This window comes from Chamaea fasciata, unplaced genomic scaffold (assembly GCF_029207755.1).
Source record: "Chamaea fasciata isolate MVZ Bird 193981 ecotype frontalis unplaced genomic scaffold, bChaFas1.0.hap1 SCAF_2, whole genome shotgun sequence".
NCBI lineage: Eukaryota > Metazoa > Chordata > Aves > Passeriformes > Sylviidae > Chamaea > Chamaea fasciata.
Window position 1 is genome coordinate 30,398,882 of NW_027094087.1, and position 18,791 is coordinate 30,417,672.

At 44.3% G+C, this 18,791-nt stretch overlaps 1 protein-coding gene across 1 annotated transcript; it reads right to left on the minus strand.

Annotated features, from left to right (window-relative positions):
• Positions 1-1,981: 1,981 nt before the first annotated feature.
• Positions 1,982-14,261, minus strand: CLNS1A (chloride nucleotide-sensitive channel 1A). Its single transcript, XM_066175571.1, has 7 exons — positions 14,098-14,261; positions 11,505-11,641; positions 9,233-9,337; positions 8,393-8,503; positions 7,777-7,950; positions 5,334-5,420; positions 1,982-2,774 (listed from the first exon to the last, which is right to left on the minus strand). The coding sequence occupies exons 1-6, from the start codon at positions 14,244-14,246 to the stop codon at positions 5,353-5,355; spliced, it is 744 nt and encodes a 247-aa protein (XP_066031668.1). The 5' UTR covers positions 14,247-14,261; the 3' UTR covers positions 1,982-2,774; positions 5,334-5,352.
• Positions 14,262-18,791: the final 4,530 nt, after the last annotated feature.

An 18,791-nucleotide genomic window follows, 5' to 3' on the forward strand; every position in this document is an offset into this window, starting at 1 on the left:
TGTCCTTGTTAAAACTCCCCACGGCAAGGACCACACACCAGCACACTGAGCCTGAAAAGATGTGATCCTCTGAAAAAATACTTATTTTTATACCTTGTTCTGCTTCTAAAACAGATCTTCTTGGGGGTTTCTAACTCCCCTTTCTTGCTTTACTGCTTTTTATCTTGTTTACCTATTTTTAAAGTGATCCATACCTCATTGTTTTTTTCCCCCACTTTTTCACCTTATTTCTTATGGAAACAAGTCTTTCAAAATCTACATGATTTGATGTCTCCTCTGAGCCCATGGAGGCCACAGGATAAAAGTCTCAAAAATAAACCTCGAAGAGCATAAAAATAGACAAAGAAAAGAGAAAGCAGATATACAAACCTGCAGGCAGCCAAGATTTGTTAGATTAGAGGCCCTACTTCCACATCATTTTTGATGGCTTGCAAAAGCAAAGTCCATAAAGTGAAGAGGTCAGATCAGATCTGACTTTTCCGTGTCTGCCTTGTTTATTTTGGCACAATATACAGTTTAAGAGAAATTGGTACATATCTGGGTGATTAACAAGTAGTTGCTATTTATATAGGCACTAGAATATAAATTTTGTTTAAAAATCACTAGGAATTAGACAAACCTTAAATTGACTGAATTAATGCAAAACAAGAGAAAAGAAAAACAACAAAAGTAGCAAAATAATGAAAAATAAACCTAAGCTAGGAAATGAAGAATTTAACTGGTTTTGATAGTGCAGGCAAAAAAGTATTTTGCAGAGGTAACAAATGCTTATGAAGTCCAGAACACTTACACACAGCCTAAATACAGAGTTTTATTGAAAATAAAACTTGTCAATCCACACAAGACACTTCTCAATGCTATCTTCAGCGTTCATCCAGGCCTGTTTCCACCTCACCTCAATTAATCTTCCTCCATTGATTTGACTGGAAGCATTACAAGATGTCTGCTCCTGGAGCTCCCCATTAGTACAACACAAATTCTCCTTTTGGATTTCATGAGAGAGCTGAGAGGAGCTGTGAACAGTCCAGCTGCCCTGGAGTTAACTTTGCCCATCTGCCAGGGCATGTAGAGGTCTGCAGTTTAATGTAGGAAACAACAGAAACACCACATTCCAACTCAGATTTACACACACTAAGAAAACACCACCACTCTGCTTCAACACTGAATGGTGACTCAGAATTCAATTTTACCTGTCCCAAAATCTCACCATGCCAAGATTCTACAAACCCTGGTGCAAAAATCAACTCTGTATCCTCCTTTGTAACTCTGAATCCCTAACAAACACATGCACACACTCACATGAATACATTTGTATGTATAAAAAGGGGCTGGTAAAGTCATTCCTGTAGAATGTCTTGTTGCATAACACACACTGAATACCTCATTTATTCAGCTACGTCAGTGGTTCACAGCACTGTTAAGACATCCCTAATTTGACTGGTATTCCTAACAAATATTCAACAAAGAGTGGTTATAATTGTCATGTACCTTGGAACCAAATTACATCCTAAAGTGTAAGCAGAGTGTAGGGCCAGTAAACTGTTCATATACCAACACAGCAACGCCTCACCCCTGCCCCCTGCAAAAAAAAAATCACAGGTCAACTTTAAAGTGAAAGAAAAAGGAGAAAGTTTGGTCCAGACTTTCATTTCAATACTGGGGGAAGAGAGGAACAACCTGAATTTGCTGATATTTCCCAATGGCAAAATCACCACCCCGCAGAGAGACAAAACAGCAAAAGCTCCAGCAGGACCAACATCTTGGCAATCTAAAGCTGGGTTCCTAAATTTGGGATGTGTCTGATTAACTCTGTCACAGGCATACTCTGCAAATGCTCTGCCCTTATATCCTCACATCGAGGTAAATGATGAAAATGGCTTTGGCTTCACTGAAGATTTTTTGTTGCAGAAGAGAATTCTGAAACCCAAGGGCTCAAGCTGCTTGCTGAAGTAAAGGAGGGAGAACTGCAACAGTGAGCTGGTTGTGAGATACAAAAATCTTAGTTTATTTAACAATGTTAACATTTAATACAAAGACACAAAACTTTGTCCCGACCTTACAGACTTTATTTCATCTCCTCTATCACCCAAGCTCAGCTTTCAGAGAAATGAAAGGGATATAGCACTGAAATGATAAAGCCAGTCACTTGAGGGGGTTTTAATTCAGCTTTTCTTTCAATCCTTGGCCAACCCTATTTCCTTTTAGCTGTAACATTTCTGTTCCCATTTCTACTCCACAGAGTCAATGACAGGTAAAAAAATATGGAAAATTCTAGGACAATCTAAACTTCTGTTCTACTTACAGTTTTATTTCTGAAGTCCTAGAATTCCTACAAAGGCTTCTTTGAAAGGCCAGAGAGTTTGGTCAGAGTGACTGTGGCTGCCCCATCCCTGGAAGTGTCCACAGCCAGGTTAGGATGGGGTTCTGAGCAACCTGATCTACTCAATGGCATCCATGCCTGTGGCAGGTGGGGCTGGAACCAGATGATTTTTATGGTCTGTTCCAACTCAAATCATTCTGTGATTCTATGAAATGACCCCTGATTAGCCCCATTCAAGTGTTAGATGCGAGAGGTTTTATTGTTTTTGTTTATTTTATTTTTTTTAAATAACCCCAATAGTGGTCACAAATGTCAAACCCTGTTTTAAACATCTCTACAAGCATTTATAGACCTAGCTGTCTAAACTCAGGTCATTGAAAGAAAGGTTAACTCCCGATAGTCACTGCAATGCCTTCGGTTTTACAGCTTACTCTGGAAGTGCCACAAGAAGAATCTGAAAGACACAAGACACCCAAGTTTACATAATTGACACTAAAATAAAAGGTTATTAAGCATCACAGAGCAGGAGCTATGTGTTGGTTGCAGTCAGAGGACAGCACTTTACTACAAGCCCATGAATTTTCAGAAGGGCTGAGCACCTTTGCCTTTGGCAGCAGCTCTGACTCAGGTCAGCTAAGGACAGCATGTGCTCACAGCAGGCACCAGGCTGCCCTGGCAGACCCTGCTGCATCCACACACAGACACACCAGTTGCTTCAGAACAATTGCTGCAGCCTCGTGATGACACAGACAAAACACCACTTAGTGCAGGAACACTGGGAATGTCCTGCACCAAGTGCCAGCAAGTCTTCCAGGAGCTTCAGCAGGAGAATGTCACATCTCATTTGGGTGGCATGCAACATAAGCATCAAACAAGGGCATTGTTTGGGAGACAGGGCAGCACGCTGCTCTCTAAGGGATCACCAACAGGATGTTCCTGTAGATCATTTTGCAGTTCAGGAGATTAAAAGGGCCAGGCTGCTCCATGGAGTACCCACATGATCACAGCAGGCTCCATCTCCACCTCTACATTCAGAGCGTAGAGCCAAGCCACCCTCTGAGCAAGGCAATTAGCACAGACCTCCAAAAGTGTCCTTGTCACTTTCTACCTTCAGTTCCTTATTGCTGCCTTGGATCCTAGATTCCTAAACCTCCTTAAATTACATTCACACACTCAGGCTGGTGATTACTCCAAAAAAAGCCATCCCAAACTGCCACCTGGAGTGATGTCACTGCAGCACCTGACACTGCATGTGCAAGTCACCTGATCTGCTCTGACAGAGATCAGCCCCTCAGATGTGATCAGCACAAGCAGAAGCACAGGAGGAAATCCTCTCCAGTCCCCTCCCACAGCATTCATCTCCCACAGCCACATACTATACCATGGAAGGCAGAGTAATAATTCCACTTACCAACACTGCTTCTTACTGCATGTATTTTGTCCTTTTCTAGAAGAACAGTCTACAACACTTCCACTAGCACTTTCAGGCTTCTTAGAAATCTGCTATCAACTACTAATTCTCCTTAATCCAGGTAAATTTTAACCAGGATAATAGATAAAGCAGTCAAATTTGAAGTTTTCAATAGCACTATTTTTTCTTTTTAATAAACCATCGATCAAAGTAATCTTGGAGATGGAGTCATCAGAGTCTAAATTTCCATTCACTTGCTAAGACACTCCTGATCTACAGCTAATGACTTTTCTCTGATTTTTAAGTATGTCCTTTACCAAAGTGGAGGACTACCCAATGGCAGGACAATGGCAGTATCTAGATTTTTTTTTAAGAACTCCTCTCTGTTCTGCAAAGTCCTTCACAGGGTAGAAATGCAACTACAGAAATTTGAGCTCTTACACCAGACAATAAATCCAATTCAGGAACAGTGGCAGTGGTGGATGTCAGTAAGAGAACACAAGGCTACTCTGAGACTTTCAGAATTGCAGCAGCAAAGAAGAATAAGCAAGAGAGGAGGAATGCAGGTATGCAGCACTCCTACACAACAGCCCTCCTCGAGGACTGCAGCCTCTTTCTTTGTGACACTGTAATCCCTAATCAACTACTTTCCCCCTTTTCTTACAGTGTGTCACACTCTTTTTTGTGTCCCTTTCCTTCTCCCTCCCCTGAGCTTTTGGCTCTCTGCTCCACAGCTGCTCTCTCTGGCATTTCAAGTGGGATAGTTGGACACTCACTTTAAGGTAAGGGCTGTCAGTTGCCCTTCTGAGACAGGCAGAAGAGCTGGGACAACACAGCACCATGTGAGCAGCATGTACAGACTGGGCACTGCTGAAGCAAGGGTGGCATCAGAACCCCACTGTCTCTGTGCATCTCTACACACAGTCCCAGAAAAAGCTGCTCTTCCTCTCCCTCCCAGCACCAGCAAGGAGCCACTGGCATATCTTGTAATGCTACTAAGAGGAGAAAAGCAACACAGGTGATGGAAGACAAGGGATCACACTGGCACATCCACCTGAGCAGGGTGTTGTCTCTAAGCTGTTCACTCCAGAGAGCAATCCCATCCAGATAGCTCAGTAACTTTACCAGGAACTGTTCCTGCTCTGCTTATAATGAAGGAAGAGCTGGACTTGCAGTGCTGTGAAGTGGCTTGCCCACCTCAAGCAGCCTGGGAAATCCTACACACTAAGGGCAAAACAACAGACACTAAAGAAAGCAGCTTCCCAGGGATGCCTCCAGCGTTCATCCATCAGCATCTAAGGATCTTTGAGATCAGACAATTCTTAAACCAACTAAAAGGCTGACCTGTCTTCCAGACAGGCATTTCCATGCAGGTTGCCTCTGCAGGGTAATGGTATATGCCAACAGGCATTTTGGCACAGATCATTAAACATCTTTCTGTATTTGTGATAACTACAGCTCCCTTTTCCTTCTTCTATATATCATCATCATCCTGATATCATGAGACACTTCCTGTAGCATCACATACATTACACAAATTACAGAGAGGGAAGGCTCTTGCAGGACTGCAAAACATTGATGTGAGAATTGAGAAGAACTTACAGCAGCACCTGTGTCCTCCTCAGTGATCAACTTCAGCATCTTCAAACTGCCCAGCAACTACTGGTGCTATGTCCACCTCCATCCCATCTGGAAAAAACAGCCAGTGCTCCGTGAACAAGCAGAAGAGGGATGACGTTTTCACGGGAAGGAGAGAGGATGCCCTCTGCTGACAAGAGGTGGCCAGGACAGAAAACCCCTTCACTGAACTTCTGAAAGCAGCCTAAGGAAACCCTGATGAGCTCACAAGTTTCTGGGTTTGCTCCAGCACTGCCGGTCAGTCATTTAAAGATGTCACCCTTTCCTACAACCTCATCCCACCCTATCTTATTAAAGGACTTAAACACTGGATTTTAACATTTTCATGTTTTAAATGAAGCTTAGGTGTAACAAATGTCGTGATTCCTTTGAATAATTTTATTCTACCAGAAAGAGGCAGTATCCTGCTCTGAAACATTAATTGAAAAGAAAGACTACCCTACACTACAGGGTAAGAAATAAAGTAACTCTGAAACTGAGAAGCCCTGGGGATATTTATAATTGTAGCAAACCAAACAGCAGTACTGTAGCAAATAAGATTAGGAAAGTAAACAAAACTGATGAAGATGACTCTGAGACATGTGATATACTTGCTGTTCAATTTATATTCATTTCTGAAATTTTGGGATTCAGAAACCTGACTAAATTTTCAAAGGACACGGCTGAAACAGGAGCCTATCACCTATGGTTGTCTTTACATAAAATTATACAAAATTGCAGAACAAAGCAAGTTTGAAAACAACTGACAAAAGAAATAAGATTAAAAACCTCTCCCTGTGAATGAGAACAAATTAGTTATTATTTTCTAGAAATCCACAACTGCTGCATCATTTTCCATCTTTAAAAAGCATGAGGGCATATAAAAACCACTGCAGTTTAAATATAAAAAAAGAAGTAACGCTACTGAACTACTTCCCTGTTCTTCTCCCAGACAATATATTGCTCTAGTGAAAATAGCACACATTAAAGACAGTCTGAGCAATCAGGTGGTTTTCCCCCAACAAAGAAGAAATTTTACTCCTTAAATATACACACTTGAATGATCAATAGATTTAGGAGACAGCAACCTTCAGAAAAATAATCTTTTTAAATAAATCTGTTTCAGTGTGTTTGAATGATTCAAAATTCACCCTGAATTCTGTTAAGATAACTGTTATAATTTAGAGTATCAGAAAAAAAAACCAAAATCAAACCCCAAATGAAAACTACAACTCATTTTGAGTGGAAACTGCTTCCTAACCCTGGTGTAGACTGGTAAGTTTAGGGGGTTTTTTAATCCTAAATGAACTTCACTTTACCACTGTTCCAGGAAATCATACCAGGAAGAATCAAGTGTTCTTAACACTGAAGGGCTCACTCTTCAACACAGCAGCCCTCAACCCAGAGGCTGAGGCCATAGGGCCACAGGCTCGTGGGTGATCCCTCATGGCATTGCACTTGCTCAGTCTTGGTTTCTTGACCTCCAAACTGGAGAACCACCACTTCCATACCATAGAACCATAGAGTGGTTTGGGTTGGAAGGGACCTTGCAGCCACAGAGGCAGGGACACCTCCCACTAGAGCAGGTTGCTCAAAGCCCCATCCAGCCTGGTCTTAAACACTTCCAGGGATGGGGCATCTACAGCTTCTTTGGGCAAGTGGGTCACCAGCCCCATGGTAAAAAATCTCTCCTTTTATGAGTCTCACCTCCTTTGGTTTGAAGCCATTCCCCCTTGTTCTACAGCAACTGGCCTTACAAAAAAGTCTGTCCCCATCTTTAAGTACTGAAAGGCCTCAGTAAGGTCTCCCCAGAGCCTTCTCTTCTCCAGGCTGAACAACCCCAACTCTCCCAGCCTGTTTCCATAGCAGAGGTGCTTCAGACTTCTGATCATCTTCGTGACCTCCTCTGGACCCACTCCAGTAGGTCCATACCCTATTATGCTGAGGGCCCAAGAGCTGGATGCAGCACTCCAGGTGGGGTCTCACCAGAGTGGAGCAGAAGGGCAGATTCCCCTCTCTCGCCCTGCTGGCCATGCTGCTTTGAGTACAGCCTAGGACACGACTGGTGCTCTGGGCTGCACAATGCACATTGCCAGGTTATGTCCAATTTTTCATCCACCAGCACCTCCAAGTCCTTTTTGGCAGTGCTGCTCTTAATCCCTTCATCTCCCCAGTCTCTGTTGATACTGGGAGTTGCCCCAACCCAGGTGCAGCACTTTGCACTTGGCCTTGTTGAAGCTCATGAGGTTCCCATGGACCCACTCCTCAGGTTTGTCCACGACCCTCTGGATGGTATCCCATCCTTCCAGACTGTCAACCGCACCCCTCAGCTTGGTGTCATTTGCAACCTTGCTGAGGGTGCCCTCGATCCCACTGGCTGTGTCACAGATGAAGACATATTATTCAGTAAAACAAAAGCATGTCTTACCTTCAAACTCCCTTATGGAGTCCTCTGTTCTCACTCCAGCCATGTTGTACTGGGTGCTGACAGACTGGGCTAACATGCCTTCTAACCTCTCCAGCGTGGCCTGGCCCTCTGCAGTTAAATGTGACAATCCCTCTTCGTACGTGTAAAAGCTCGGGATGTCACCTTGTTCCAGCTCTGCAAAAACAAGTTTATGTTTAGCAGACCTAGGTTTAGGAGCCAGAAACATGCAGAGGTGGAGGAATAGGGGAGCAGCTGGGCAAATTATGCTCACATTAACTGACTGAGATTAAAAAGCTGCTTACATCAGGTACAGAATACACACAGCAATGTGAGCTGACCACACAGCAGCATCGGCACTGACCCTGGCCTACCACAGCCACTGGGAACAGGAAAGGCTGCTCTTTGTGTCTGTGGGCTTTGGAGAGCCAGAACAATGCTTTTGCTGAACTCCTGTCACTTGTGACAGCTAAACTACAGGTCTTCTGCAGATATATGAATATCTATACTGTGCCTGTGACAAAAGGGATGTTTAGACAAGAGAAGTAGTAAAGAATTATGACAGACACCATGCATCCAAGTGCTGGCAGGTATTTCAAAAGAGGCAACTGTTACCAACCGCGGGCCTCAACGTCGTACTCGTCCCCTTCGTAATCATTGTCCGAGTCCTCATCGTCTGGGTCTGGGTGCAGGGCCTGGCACTCACACATGGCTGAGAACATGGCTTCCACTGCAGGAACACAAGGGAACATAAACCTCCAGCAACATCCCAGAGCAACAGGCAAGAAATCCCGCTCCAAGTGCTCAGAGGGAGTCAGAATACCCCTTCAGCACAACCACAACTGAATTCGTATCTGAAAACATCATCCAACAAGCCAGAAGCCACGTAAGAAACAAATCAGGTTTCAGAGATCTGGCCTGGTGTTTTAGCCTCTGAACAGCACTTCTGCATTATGTCATTGATGATAAAGGTTTATCTCTGGACAATTCTGTCTGTGGTTACCTACTGTAGGTATCATTGCAGCACCTCATCCATCGGATTCCTAACAGTTGAATCCAACTGTAAGCTCCACACCGGACAGGATATGACAGCTTTCCAGTGGTAAGGGCATTAGCATCTTTCTAATGAAATTGTCACTGACTCAAGTATCACTGAATTTGTAATTAAAAAGACATTTCCCATACATATGCACTGCAAATGTATATAAGTGAGATTATCCACGCTGTGTATTTAAACTCAACAGTTTCTATTTTAAAACACTGGAATTTTCCTCGAGAAGCAGCTACTTGAAAGAGTCCATTTTCAAGCCAGATAAAACAATCTGCTTTGCTCTTTCCAGTGCATAGGAATCAGGTCACTAGAGAAGGACACTGAAGGATCATGGTATATCTCTACACCCAAGTGTCCTCCACATATAACCAGGACTTCAGAGTAAAAACAATTCCCATTCCAACTTACAGGCTGATTTGTCACCAGGCACAAATCTGAATTCCGCAATCGGTTCAACGTCATCATCGCTGTTGTCCTCCTCCCCTTCAGTCATGGGAGCCTCTTTTGTCTCCTCTTTAAGAAATTGGAGGATTTAGAAGAAACATGTTTATTTTGGAAAGAAAAAAAAAAGTCACATTTCTTTACTCTTTCAGGGACACACACGTAATCAAATCAGAAACAACCTAAGAAAGGCACAAACCCTCTACTCTGTTCTCCCAAAAAAGCCCATGAGACTCCAAGACCGACACGGATATATGAGGCCCTCTCATAGCACCTCAACAACATTAAAGATTTCTGTACTGGTCACACAATACATTCAAGTATTTCAGGAAAACTGCCTGATTCTTATTAAAAACAACAGTGCTCAAAAGCCCCCAATTCACAATTGTTATAATTTTTTTAAATCACATGGACTTTTTTAATGGATCCTTAACGTTACTGTCACGAAATCAGCTAGCTTCCAGTGTGGCCCCTCACAGGGGACTCTGACATGTGCAAAGGATCTCTGCTCAATTTCCAACATTCCTAGTCAGCCAGCAAGATGTCAGAAGCAGAAAATGCACCCAGAACCAGCGACAACAGCAGTGCTTCCTGACTTCTGTACACCATGTACATGAATAAATAAGCGTCAGTGTGGTGTTTCATTTTCTGTGAATAGAAACCCCACAAAAATGCCTGCAGTTCCTCACTTCGGGGCTGGGGACACTGCACTGACAGCCTCAAAAGTGCACAATTATTTTCTACAGGAGAAGAGGCTGTTCCACTGAGAGTGTTTTTTATCACACGCAAAACTGGCACCACCAAGAATACGAGGACGCCAAGAAGCTGCCAGCCAGCTGCCCCAAAAATGAAGTGTGCAAGGAAGCTACCCAGCTCTTTTCCAACTGACACCCGCAGGCACAGCTTGTTACTGCTGAGTCCAGCTCTTTGTTTTCAGTGCAGTCAACCTCTGAGGGCCTTTTGCTAAAAAAGGGGCGAGGACAAGGCACAAACACACAGAGAGCACATGGAAAACTTTCAGAGGAAGAACACAATGTACCCTGCACAACTGAGAGTGAAGACTCCTGAAGCCAACTAAGTGTAAAGGTTTAACACTATTTAGCAGCTAAAATTGCAGGCCAGGGCTAGACTTTGAAAAGTAAAACCTACCTGCTGTGGAAGATTTACCTGTAGGCAGAGTTAATATACTAAAAAAAAACCCCACAAAAAACACCCATTAAAAACCAGTCTATTAAGGATTTCTAGATAAAGGCTCTCACAGGATATCCATATTTTCAAATGCCATAATAAGAATGAATTAAAAGCTACAAACAGTATCTTTCTTCAGATGAGGCTCTTTTTACTTCAAAATAACCACAGTTAAAGGAAAATGAGGAAGAAGAACCAAGAGGCGTATGCAAATGTCCTCTTATTATTTGTAGTGATAGACTGTCAGAGAACATTAGTAACATAAGAGAAGGAAATAATGAAGAACACTAATAGCTTAAAAGCATCTCCACCTCCTCAGTCTTGTCATTACTTTCTGGATATATTTAAAAAAAAAATAAAGGCCAGATTTTAACCTTTAGCTGTGATGTCCAATAGGTATGAAGGGGAAAAGGAGACCTGCTCAAGACCTAACACTCATTTAATTTTCAACTGCAATAGCAGTTTTTGACACACTTAAAATATTAACAGGTCTGCCAGAAGAAAAATATTAATATATATAAAAAAATACAATCTTCATACAAACAATTAAACAGAAAGCTTGCTTTCTCTACATCAGAACAAGAATGGTCAAAAAGGTGGGTTTTGTGGGCCATCTACGAAGATTCATTAAAGCCTGGCAACATGACCTATGGCCTTTTCTTGTTTGTATTTAACCAAGCTGTGGGAGAAAATGAATGAAAAGTTCCCTGGCTGTGAAACAGCAGGAATTCATCAAGTCTGGAGAGAGCAGCAACATTAACATAAATTCAATAAAGAAAAAAGTGTACTCAAGATGGAATCACAGGGAGACTGGCAGAGGAACTAAATTGTTTAAAACAGTGTAAGAGGGCAGAGAACTGATTCTCAGCAGTTTCAGGGTACACACAAGCTGAGAGCAGAACTGTAAAGAAGTGACTAAACAAATGCCAAGCTGTGCTTAGGAAAATGAAAAAGAAAATAAAAGCAATTACTGAAAATCAACATTTCCCCCTTCTGAGGAGGAAATCCTGTCCCCCAGGACTGCGTGGGAGCAGCAAGCATCACTCCTTACCTTCAAACTTGGCGTTCACCATGACATACAAGTGATCCCTTGGGAAGGCGCTCAGGTCCCTGGAGACCGCATGTAAACTTATGGTGGGGTAATCCAAGGAGAAGCCAACTCCAGAGTTTTCCAGCCAAGACAGGCGACTGACAAGGGAGGAAAAAAAGAAGAGACAAGTTAGAAACTACCAGAGGAATCCACAGTACCTGATTCAAGCCTGCAGAAAAGCAAACCAACCCCAAGAAGCGAGTAATAAGACAAGGCATTTAGCCCACTCTGCGGGCATACACGGCCCTGGAACTGCCTGAACAGGACTTTGCAACAACACTAACTGGTGGCTGACGTAAAAGACACCTCCGCCTAAAGAATGTGAAGCTAAGAACCCTAAACACATCAGAGCTTTACACTGGCACTAAATGCTGAACTTCCCTCCCTGCCTCTCCATTTTCTCCTCCTGCAGACATCTATCATTCCAAAGACAACTACAGAGGTTCCAGAGTGTGATTTGTAACTCAAGCTATTAAATGTGGTTTTTCAAGACAAAGAGGACTCTGAAAGGCAAGTCAGTGTCATAATTCCTAGAGGATTCTAGATCTGATGTGGGTATAGCCTGTATGTAGAAAAACAGACGGTTCTGTTATCAGTAGAACCAGGTTATGGGTATGCCTCCACTCACAACTTATGTGCTATAGACTCTGCTTTCCCCACTTTCACTGTCACCCCTAACCACAGCAAGAGACAGCACGGGTTGTCACCACCAGGATGCTGCTTCCTTCGCATCAGAACAATCAACATCTTTCTAGACACTGAGAAATCAAACTCAAACTAGATTTAGGTGCCTGTAATCAATGATGTCACACAGTGAACAGAAATACTCAGGGTCAGAAAGCAAGGCCTCCACCACGTGCAAAATTCAGCATTCACAAGCTGTTGTGGTGGGACAAAACCAATGGAAAGGTCACAGAAGACTCCTTGCCTTGGAAAATCTGGCTGAGAGCAAGAGCTAGTGCAGTGGGAGCAAGGAATTTATTTCCTAGCCTCAACTGTCCAGTCCTCAATGTTTACAGCTGCTGGTGCAGAATCAGTGCATGGATCAAGAGCCACACTGTACTCCTAGATGCCCTGTTCTCCCACAGCACTCCTGCAAACACTCATGTTTTCTGTTCTTCCCAACAAGTGACTCTGGTGAAAGCTCTGTGATGCAACTGAAACACATGGAGAGGAAGCTGGCAGACCTGTATGTGCCTCACACAAAAGTTTACTGAAAGCAACTTAAAAGGAAACTCAACATTAACATCCTCAGAGCAGATACCCCACAATCAGAAGTCCTGGTAGTTGTAAACAAACTAAATAAAACAGTGAATAAAATTCCAGAGAGATTCCTCTCCAACACCCACTAACAAGCTCAGGTGAGGCAAAAGCTCCTCCAACAATATTGGCCATTTCATAAAAGTCTCCAAGTATGAGGTTTTTAAAAGACAATTCACTCCTCAGAGAACATTTTAAATTACGTTTTTGTTCCAACAATGCTTTTCAATTGCAGAATATATTATGAGTACTTTTCCGTGGTTAAAGAAATTTATATTGTTTCAATCATCAACCTGTCTCCCTGAGCTATATAATGCAGGCAGAATTGAAAGAAAACCATAAAGAGCTCAGATAACATCTTCCAGAATAACCAGACTGATTTCTGCCTAGTAAGAACAGTCTCTACGTGATTAATGCAACATGAAAGACTTCACAGAACCAGAGTAGTTATTAACAGCAGAAACCCAACAGTCCCGTCTACTCCCCTGTCAAAAGAGGAGAGCTGCCATGGTTTTAATTATAGAATGGTTTGGGTTGGAAAAGACTTGAAAGATCATCTAGCTCCAATCCACTACCTCGGGCAGGGACACCATTCACTACACCAGGATGCTCAAAGCCCCATCCAACCTGGCCTTGAACACTCCCAGGGATGGGACATCCACTGCTTCTCTGGGCAACCTGCGCCAGCGTCTCACCCTGCTCACAATACAGAATTTTCTCCTAATAACCAATATAACGCTCTTTTCCGGTTTGAAGTCGTTCCTCCTTGTCCTACCACTACAGTTCCTGTCAAAGAGCCCCTCTCCGGCTCCAACCTTCTTAGTCCCAAGATTTCCAGGTCCTTCTTACGTTGGGGATTCCAGAGCTGGATACACCACTCAGATGGGGTTTCACAAAAGCAGTGGGGCAGAATTCCCTCTCCTGCCCAGCTGGTGCCAGGATACAACTGGCATTCTGGGCTGCAAGTGCATATTTCTCCACCATGCTGAGTTTTACAAAATGGCTTGGGTGGGAAGGAACCTTACAACTTTCTCGTTCCAAGCCCCTGCCGTGGGCAGGGACACCTCCCACTAGACCAGGCTGCTCCAAGTCCCACCCAGCCCGGCCCCGCATGCCCCAGCCAGCCGGGTCCCTGGCCGTGCTGCTCCCTCTTGCCTGGTTTAAAGCGAGCAGGAGCAGCGGGACGCCCCGCGGAGCCTCAGAGCTCGGAGAGCTTCCCCCACACCACGGCCCCTTCACCGAACCCCCATCCCGGGCCGCCCCGAGGGCTCCCAGCCCCGCGCGTCCCCCGCACCTCTCGGCGATGTAGAGGGTGCCGGTGCCCAGGCTGCGCCCCGCCAGCAGCGCCTCCGTGTCCGGCTGCTGGTGGCGGACGCCGTCGGCCGGCGGCGGGAAGCGCTTGAGGAAGCTCATGGCGCCGCCGCCGTCTCCCTGCTCCACCATCGCGGCCGCCGGAAGCGGAACGCGCCGCTCTGTGATGCGATTCCGCCCAGGACGCGATGTCACCGCCCCGGGACGCGGTGTCACCGCCTCCTGTTCCGCGGGGCCGGCCGCGGCCGTGTCTGCGCCGCGCTCTGCTCTGGGTGCCGCGAGTGCCGCCGGCGGGGTCCGAGTTAAGTCATCTTGGTCTGGAAAAGAGGAGCAAAGGGGAGCGCTGAGGTCATCGCCGAGGGCTGGAGCATCTCCGCTGAGGGGACAGGCTGAGAGCCGTTCTCCGAAGAGATGGCTCCGGGAAGACCTCACAGCCCCTTCCAGTACCTAAAGGGGGCTCCTCTCCAGAAGAGCTGGAGAAGGACTTTGGACAAGGACATGAAGGGATAGGACAAGGGGAAAAGCTTCAAGTTGACAGAGGGCAGAGTGCGATTAGATATTGGGAAGGAATTCTTCCCTGTGAGGGTGGTGAGGCCCTGGCACATTTTGCCCAGAGAAGTTGTGGATCCCCATCCCTGGAAGTGTTCAAGGCCAGGCTGGATGGGGCTCTGAGCAATCTGGTCCAGTGGAAGATGTCTCTGCCCATGGCAGGCAGGTTGGAACAGGATGGTTGGAAGATGTCATTAATGTTCCTTCCAACTGAAAATGTCCAGATTCTATAATTGAACGTACCAAGAGCAGTCACAGAACCACTGAATATTCTGAACTGGAAAGGACACCCAATGATCATCAAGTCCATCTCCCAGCCCTGCACAGCACACCACAAGAACCACAGCTTGTGCTTGAGAGCCCTGTCCAAATGCTTCTCGATCTCTGCCATATCTATTTTAGCCTGCAAGTCTCATTGGACAGGTGGCAGAGAGAAAGACAAATACAGCGGCTTCTCAATTACCATTACTAGATGCTGGAAGGGGAATTTCTGGTGGGTGACCAACACCCAATGTCTCAATGTCACCCAATAAATACACACAGAGAAGAAAAAAGAAAATCACAAGTACCTGAATTGCTTAAAGGGTGTCCAGTTGATTTCCCCCAGCAGTGATGAAGGTGGGCTCAGGAGCCCAACACTATTGCAGTACCTGGCGAGCAGGGGGTGTCTCAGGAGAGCTCATTGCAGGGATGGGAAGGCTGAAACCCTCTCACGAGCACTGGCCCTGCTTCTTGCCCTGGGTTTACACCACTTCTCTTGCTATCGCAGTGAGAAACAGGGATTACTGATGCATCTGTGAAGTACATCTCTGTCAGGGGATGCTTCTTTTAACACCATCAGTGAGACAGCATCACCACAAACATCCCTTTTCCCTGACTTGTCTGGATGGCAAATGCTCCTGCCATAGCAACATACCAAAAGCCCATGCAAGTTGTTGGCTTGTCATGTGTGTTAACCTTCCCTTTTACCAGTTTAAATTTACTTTTTAGGAGTCATTTACCTACTTGTGTGCAAATGCAGGTTTTCACAAACATAAACCAATTATTAACAAGATTAGGTATCCATCTTTCCTTTCTCTGGACTTTCCTAGCTACAGTCTTGGATAGCAAAGAGCAGAACATAAAACATGGTTCTCTTAGTCTGAGCTATCGACAAGGCTTTGGAAAGCTGCTCAACCGTGCCTACCCATTTTTGATTTTAACTATGCAAATAAGAATGCAGATAATCGTTACTCATACAAATAATCACCTAGACTGAAATGAAAGCAAATTCCACAATGAAGTGGTATTTAAACACTGCTGAAATAGCTTGAAAAAGCAACAGAGGCAACAGGAGATGAGGAAAGGGGAAATTCTCAAGTTTGCCACACCAAGACAGGTGGTCAACTGGAAACAAAAATTTGCAGTTCATCCAAGAACACAGATCAAACTACGGCAGCTGGTGGGAAGAGATCCAAATACATGGAAATATCATTCACTACACTTAGTGGTCATAAAACAATGCTCCTGTTCATGTCCATCCCCTCTTACCTAATGTGGTTGTCATATCAGCCACAGAGAGTTCTCACCACCTTTGTAGTTAACTCCAAATCACACAAAAACTTTAGGTAATTATAAATTAAGATTTCTGAGTGGTTGGGGTTGAATTACTGTTGGTTGAAGCTGCTGCAGTGGAGTAGTACAGAGTTCATTTCTCTTCCCTGCATGCAAATCCGAGTCTTTCTTCTGTGGCACACCACTCTTCCAAAAGAAAATGGGAAAAAGGATAGTTAAAACCCAGGCAGGAAGTTGATTTTGAGGATGAGGCATTAAAGGAGAAGAAATCCACATCTTCCTTATTTACACAATCCAGGTACTTCACACCAGAGAACTGAGAGCTGCACCTAAGAGATGCTTAGAGGGGGAAGGCAGACGTTTCCTCTAAGTTTGAATGGAACAGAATGGCATTACCTGAAAGCTTTTCTTCAGCTGTAAGGGCTTTAAGAAGTGAGTTAGGATCCAGCCCCACACTGATGTCTGAACACTGGATGTCCAACAGTGATTTTGTCAACCAGGGCCATGTTCAGAGGCAATGGAGAGTAGCAGGTACCTTCACAGGGTTGTCACCTTAGCACAGAAGGCAGGAGTCACCATCCAGGGGAGCTTGTTTCTCTCCACAGCACTGCCTGCCATAAGGTGGCCAGTTCAGACTTAGATACCCAGAATCTGTTAAAAATGGAAGTGTAAAGTTTGGGCAGTGGACTTGGAGCAAGAGGATGGATTTCACAGCAATTTCTCATCACTACAGAAACATGCAGCAGCAATTCACACAGAGAAGTTACTCTCTTCTTTGATTTGTTTCTTTCTCCCTGACTATCTCCTGTTAAAGTCCCGAAATACCATCCATGTCCATTGCCTTTGTCACGTGTCGGAACATCTGCTTCTTCAGTGTGTCCCTGCAGACTTACGGTTTTTTCCCCTCCATTTTTCCCAGGTTTTACACATCTCAGCCTAAATAAATGAACCTGGCTCCTGAGTCAGGAGCACCACGTGGACACCTCATGGCTGTCTGCTGGCACAGCCTTCCCTGGGTACAGTGCTGGCTGCAGGCACACTGGTTTTTGTCAAGTGACTGCAACATCACTACGAGATGAGATACAAAAAGTATATAGAAGATGGAACACACAGAAAACCATCGTGGCTGCAAAAACAAATCCATCAGGTCTTCCCCACCATCAGCCAGACCTGCTTAAAGAAAGGAAGGTTCTGTCAGTTGAGCTGCCATAACAAAACCAACATAAACCAGGAGTTGCCCATTCCCATCGCAGGCAGTGGCACCATCAGGGGCTGGAACAATACACAGCAGCCATTACTCAGTGCTTGTTCTAAAACTAAGAAAGGCACGTGCATGTGTAATGCCCATTAAAAAGCACTTGTATCTGCAATACACATTATACTTTGTACATCAAGTTATTTCAATTTTTTTTATTATGACAATTTACATGTCATATTTATATGAAAGAAATGACAGTAGATATTATAACAAAACCATTATGAAAGAAAAGTTACACAATTAGGCCTACAAGCTATAAAATGGCTTCAGGCCCAGCTTATACACAAAGAGTTCTGACCAGACTGTAGTGAGAGACAACGCTGAACAATTCATTAACAAAAATATTGGCACCAGCCTTAACATTTTTTCTTACTTCATTTACAAGGAATACAGTATTTAAACAGTTGTGTACTGCAAATCTAAAAACATTAGCTGTTAATAAACTGCAGTTAACCCTTTGAGCACTATGCCACCATGATTTCCATTTAAAAAAGTTTTAACGCAGCATGTTTTACATGCACGTGATATTACCAGTGGGAGGGAAAAGACAGTGAAAGCACCACCCAATTTATGTGCAACAAGAATAACACTTCCAGTTTTTTCAAGGTGTCTCCCCCCCCTTCCCACACACACAGTGTGTGTCCCTTGGGTCCTTTCCCTTTGATATTGTAGCAAGTTAGGTTTGAAGAGAGACTTAAAAAAACAAGGTTCAGGACTCAAAAAATGCAAGGATTAAACTCTACATAAAGAGTTCAGCTTGTAGAACTTTACCATGTTAATTCTTTAGAGAAAGAAAACAAAAGATGACACCAGCTGTGGAGACCATTTTTAAGGAACTCAAGGTGTCTTTGCAAACATACAAACAGCACGCGGGAGCAAGACAAAACTGTATTTCATGTAAGCATATCTTAAATTTTAAGAGACTTATCTGGCAGGTTTGATCCAGTTCTCAAAATACTGGAGGGTAAGCATCCACGTGGGACACTGAGAATCCCCGATGTTTGTCTCATGGACAGGATCTGTGCCTGTATGAGAACTGCCCTGCACCCAGGAATGGTAACGTTATGCGTTTGGGCCAGTCCCATCCGTCCCCTGGCTGCAGCAGGAGAGCTGTGAAACACGGGCAGGAACTGCATTGGCAACACAGCAGTTTAATGCCAGTTAGGAGGAGGAGCATCCTTTGAGTGAATACAGGATAGGAATAAGGTACTGTACAAGGTTTTAGAGTCCATATAACGAGTACAAAATGGAAAACTAACGAAGGCTTAGAGCTTTATGATTTGACTTCCTTTTCTACCACTACCTTGAGTGGCAGA